This window comes from Beta vulgaris, chromosome 4 (assembly GCF_026745355.1).
Source record: "Beta vulgaris subsp. vulgaris cultivar EL10 chromosome 4, EL10.2, whole genome shotgun sequence".
In the NCBI taxonomy this organism is placed as follows: Eukaryota; Viridiplantae; Streptophyta; class Magnoliopsida; order Caryophyllales; family Amaranthaceae; genus Beta; species Beta vulgaris.
In genome coordinates, this window is record NC_079205.1 from 56,867,654 (window position 1) to 56,873,635 (window position 5,982).

Here is a 5,982-nt window from a genome sequence, read left to right on the forward strand (position 1 = left end):
GGTTTTCTTTGATTTTCCCGCCTTTTTGGTGTTATTTTAAAACAAGTAAAACTAGGGCTGTGTTTTTTCACAATAGTAAAAGAGCAACTATTTTTTCTTGTTGGTGCTAATGCTAAGGCTATGTTCAGTTCACCTTATTTTTGCTTATTTCAGATCTAATCAGATCAGATCAGATCAGAAAAAATAAGTTCAGATCAGATCAGTTCAGATTATGCTTATATTTAAAAATCATTATATCTTTCATTACATATTAATAAAAATTATAATAATTGAATATTAATAAAGTACTCATTGAAACGAATCAAACAAGACCCCACATGACTATATATTTTTCTTATATATTGAGAAAAATCTAAAAGATAAGATCTTGTAATCAGAAAAAATAAGTTCAGATCAGATCTGATCAGAAAAAATAAGTTCAGATCAGATCAGATAAGTTCAGATCATAAAATTTCAGGTGAACTAAACATAGCCTAAGTGTAGAGTGTGGAATGGGATGGTTAGCAAATAGGAGTATCTTAGAATTCTCACATTTTTAATTTGAGGTTTTAAATAGGATAACCGTAGTACTAGTTATTAGTGAGAGGTTCAGCTGTTCATGAGATGTTTTGAGTTGTCATGTGTTGTACATTTTGTTTAGTAACGGAAAAATATTTTGATAAGTAATTAGAAAACTTCAAAAGTTGATGATTTTTTAAAATAAGAAAAAATAAATATAGAATATAGAAATTTTATAAGTAACTAGGATAAATAATATAAAGATATTATCTTGTTATGTATATATTTTGATTAGGGGAAATGATTAATCATCTAGTATTGGAACTTGTTGGAACATTTATAGGGTAATGGGTTTGAAACTCATAAGGATATGTACTAGAAGAGGAGGAGGTCTAGTATGCAAAAGGCTAGAGTGCATCAAGTGGCAAAACGCATTGATAAACCAAGGGAGACAGAAGACTGGCCGCGAGTCGCGACAACCGTCGCGAGTCGCGACCAGTGGCCCGTCGCGAGTCGCGACCAGCGCCTCGCGACTCGCGAGATTCTTCGCGAGTCGCGACGTGTCTTCTGCCTTGGAATGCGAAAAGATGCCTTGACGGTTTTATGTCCGTTGTGATGTTATGGCCTCATTTTAATGACCTTTAAGGTCCTTAAATCAGCTGATTAAAGGCCTTTGATGGGTGATTAAATGGGGGTTATGGATTAACTACTCTAGTCAATGAAAGGTTTATTCTTCCTATATAAACCTTGGGATTCCTATGAGTGAAGGGTTAGAAGAAAATCAGAATTTTCTATTCTATACTCTCTCAAATACTTCTTGCTTAGCTTAAGAGAAAACTTGCAATCTTCTCTTGAGTGTTCTTCACAAACACAAAACACAAGTTCTTGTTTGATTCACTTAGAAGATCATCTAAGTGGATTGTTTCTCTCCATTGTATCTCATTAGTTATTTCGTGTTAACCCGGTGATCCTAGAGGGGCGAAATTAAACTAATAGGAAAGCGTAGTTTCCGTGCCTTGGAGTGGATATCCGGTTCTCTCATTGATCACAATCTAACAATCTATTAGTTTAATTTTCTTTCTTTTCGGATATGGCTCAATCACTCAAGGACATGACTATGAACTTCCAAAAGTTGGATAAGTTTGAGGGGGTGGGCTATCGGAGGTGGCAAAAGAAGATGCACTTCTTGTTGACCGCTTTAATGTGGTGTATGGTTATCAACTCCTATGCCACCACTCCCGGAAGATGGAGAGGAAGAGCCTCTTGAGACTACTAGGAAGAGGATAAGTGGGAGAATGATGACTACATTTGTCGTGGTCATATTCTCAACTCTCTCACCGACCCGTTGTTTGATCTCTACCAAAATGTGGAGAGTGCAAAGGAACTTTGGGATGCTCTTGAGGCCAAGTACATTTCGGAAGATGCTTCAAGTAAGAAATTCCTTGTTAGTAATTTTAATTCTTTTAAAATGACTAATGATCGGCCTATTATGGAGCAATTCCATGAGGTTCATCATATTTTGAACCAAATAAGATCACATGGTATGGTGATGGATGAGGCAATTGCGGTTGCCTCAATCATTGACAAATTACCAAATTCTTGGAAAGATACAAAACATCTTTTAAAACATAAAAAGGAAGACATGTCCATGGAGCAATTAGGAACTCATCTTCGTATTGAAGAGGGGATCCGGGCTCAAGATGGGGTTAAGGATACTACTCCTAGTATTCCTAAATCTACCGTTAATTTGGTAGAGGTTGGTGGGTCTAGTAAGACCAAGAAATCCAACAACAACAACAACAACAACAACAATAACAAAACCAATGTTGCAAACAAGAAGAGGAAGACCCTCTCTTGTTGGATATGCAATGGTCCTCATCTTAAGAGGGATTGTCCTTCTAACAACAAGAAGAAGACAAAGAACACACAACCTAGTGTTGTTCAAAACCAAGGTAACAATGCACATGTTAATGTAATTGAAGAAATGCATTTTGTTGCTATGATTTCTGAAATTATGTGTGTGCAGGTTGATGATTCTTGGTGGATAGATTCGGGAGCCTCTAGACATGTGTGCAATAACAAGGATTTCTTCAAGTCTTTGAAAGATTTGGATGATGGTCCAATCTTGTATATGGGGAATGATTCTACGGTAAAGGCTAGAGGCATAGGCCAAGTAGAATTGTTGTTAACCTCGGGAAAGACTTTAACTCTCCGGGATGTTGTGTATGTACCGGAAGTTAGGAAGAATCTTGTGTCAGGAGGTCTCTTGAATAAGTATGGTTTTAAAGTTGTTTTTGAGTCGGATAAATTTGTACTTTCCAAGGGTGGTATTTTTGTTGGACAAGGTTTCTTTTGTAATGGAATGTTTAAATTTAGTATTGATAATAAAATTGGTACTAGTTCTATTTACATGCTTGATGTTTCTTCTCTATGGCACAATCGTTTATGTCATGTGAATTATCGTAGATTATATGACATGTCTAAAATGGGGTTGATACCTCCTTTCGATTTAAAGTTAGAGAAGTGTCACACTTGCGTGCTAAATAAAATTACAAAAAATCCTTATCCTAGTGTGACTAGACAAACGGTATTGCTTGAATTGGTGCATAGTGACTTGTGTGACTTTCATAGTTCACCTTCTTTAGGAAATAAAAATATATTGTAACTTTTATTGATGATTTTTCAAGGTTTTGTTACATATATTTATTATACTAAAGATGAAGCACTAGAAAAGTTTAAGACCTTTAAAATCGAAGTGGAACTCCAACTTAATCAAAAGATTAAAAGACTTCGAACGGATAGGGGTGGTGAATATTATAATCCAAGTTATTTTAGTTCCATTGGTGTAATTCATGAAACAACCGCCCCATACTCACCTCAAAGTAATGGTATAGCGGAAAGGAAAAATAGGGTCCTAAAAGAAATGGTTAACACATGCTTTCTAATTCGGGTCTTAATGACGGTTTTTGGGGTGATGCAATTTTAACTGCATGTTACATTTTAAATCGAGTTCCTAATAAAAGGAATAAGACTACCCCTTATGAACTTTGGTGTAATAAAAAGCCTAATCTCAATTACCTTAAGGTATGGGGTTGTAGGGCAATTGTCAAATTGACGGAACCTAAAAGGAAAACTTTAGGTGAAAAAGGAATTGATTGCATTTTTATAGGCTATGCGGTACATAGCAAAGCCTATAGGTTTTATGTCATTGAGCCCAATGACTTTGTCTCTATTCACTCCGTGATAGAGTCAAGGGATGCAATATTTGATGAGACTAGATTCTCATCGATTCCAAGACCAAAGGACATGATACCTAGTACTAGTTCCAATGTTGTAGATGACATTTCAAATGATCATGATACTACAACACCGGAAATTAGGAAAAGTAAACGAATTAGAAAAGAGAAATCTTTTGGACCGGATTTTCAACTATATTTAGTTGAAGGGTCAAGGGAGTCAATTTCGACTCAAATTTCATATTGTTACAATATGGAGGAGGATCCTAGGTCCTTTGATGAGGCTATGAAGTCTCATGATTCTGCTTTCTGGAAAGAGGCAGTGAATGATGAAATGGATTCTATAATGGGTAATCACACTTGGATTTTAGCTAATTTACCTCCCGGTTGCAAACCCCTAGGTTGTAAATGGATTTTTGTAAGGAAAAAGAAAATCGATGGAACCATACTAAAACATAAGGCCCGGTTAGTGGTCCAAGGTTTTAGGCAAAGATATGGTATCGATTACTTTGATACTTATGCTCCAGTAGCTAGAATAGCTACTATTAGACTATTGATAGCATTAGCTGCGATTCATGGTCTAGTAATTCACCAAATGGATGTAAAAACTGCTTTTCTTAATGGTGAATTGGAGGAGGAAGTGTACATGAATCAACCTGAAGGGTTTGTGGTTAAAGGTCAAGAAACTAAAGTTTGTAAATTGGTTAGATCTTTGTATGGTCTTAAACAAGCACCTAAGCAATGGCATCAAAAATTTGATGAAGTTGTGTTGTCTAGTGGGTTCAAAATAAATCAGTCCGATAAGTGTGTATATAGCAAATTTGATAATAACGGTAAAGGAGTTATAATTTGCTTATATGTTGATGATATGCTTATTTTTGGGACTGATTTGGAACAAGTGGAAAAGACCAAAGTCTTCCTTTCCTCTAGCTTCTCCATGAAAGATTTGGGTGAAGCGGATGTTATTCTAGGTATTAGAATAATAAGAGGGAAAGGGTCGTTTTCTTTATCACAATCTCATTATATTGAGAAAGTGGTCAAGAGGTATAATGAGTCAAATTCGACTCATTTTGCTACTCCTATGGATCCTAGTATTCACTTGGTTCCGAGTAGTGGTACTCCAATTTCACAATTGGAGTATGCAAGCTTAATTGGAAGCTTGATGTATGCTATGACTAGCACTCGGCCGGATATAGCCTTTGCTATTGGCAAGCTCAGTAGGTATACTAGTAATCCTAGTATGTTGCATTGGCAAGCATTGAGAAGAGTGTTAAGGTACTTGAATAAGACCTTGGATTATGTCATAACATACAATAGAGAACCTTCTATCTTAGAAGGTTACTCGGATGCTAGTTGGATTTCGAATAAGGAAGATTATTCATCCACTAGTTGGGTGTTTCTTCTTGGAGGAGGTGCCATTTCATGGGCTTCCAAGAAGCAAACATGTATAACGGATTCCACTATGGCATCGGAATTCATTGCTTTGGCTTCTTGTTGCCAAGAAGCGGAATGGCTAAGGAATGTGTTGAGTGAGGTGGACTTATGGGTGAAACCAATGTCACCTCTTGCTATCCATTGTGATAGTGCATCAACCATAGCTAAAGCATATAGTGAAGTCTACAATGGCAAGTCAAGGCACATTGGAGTTAGACATAGCTATGTGCGGGAAATGATAAGGAATAGTTGTAACTATATAATTTTGTTCGGTCTAGTTTGAACTTGGCGGATACGTTTACAAAACCGTTGTCAAGGGAACTAGTGAACAAAATGAACAAAGGGATGGGTCTTAAGCCTATTGATCAACCTATGGTGAAGGAAAACTCTATTTGATGTCTAATACAACGTTAGATCTCAAATTCAAGGAGGATAGTACTTCTCTAAGAGGTTGGGAGCACTTGTTTAATACATCCCGAGGTTAGTGCTTGTTGCTACAATGATAAAGAGGTTGAATTTTATTCTTAATAAATCTTTGATAAGGTGCTCAATTGTAGGAGCATGTCCGGAAAGATTTACCTATGTAAGCTAGAAGTTTGGCCGCTTCATCAAGTCTTAGGCTTGACTTGGAATGCTTATGAATGGATATGGACACCAAGGCTTCATAGGTGTCGGAGGTTTTAAGAACCTAGTTTATGTTTGTGTGTATTAGTAACTTCAATAATTTGTAATGGTTATATGATTCAAAGCTTTGTCTATCATTATGATCTAAATTATTGTAAAGATTACTTTTACTAAATGGAAATTCAATCGT

The 5,982-nt window shown here is 36.2% G+C and overlaps 1 protein-coding gene across 1 annotated transcript; it reads left to right on the forward strand.

Moving 5' to 3' along the window:
• Positions 1-1,791: 1,791 nt before the first annotated feature.
• Positions 1,792-2,907, forward strand: LOC130591010 (uncharacterized). The gene is made up of 2 exons (XM_057393789.1): positions 1,792-2,450; positions 2,525-2,907. The coding sequence occupies exons 1-2, from the start codon at positions 1,967-1,969 to the stop codon at positions 2,527-2,529; spliced, it is 489 nt and encodes a 162-aa protein (XP_057249772.1). The 5' UTR covers positions 1,792-1,966; the 3' UTR covers positions 2,530-2,907.
• Positions 2,908-5,982: the final 3,075 nt, after the last annotated feature.

Bases quoted from the DNA above. Each gene is read 5' to 3' on its own strand.
- LOC130591010 (XM_057393789.1), top strand. From the start codon at position 1,967: ATGACTAATGATCGGCCTATTATGGAGCAATTCCATGAGGTTCATCAT.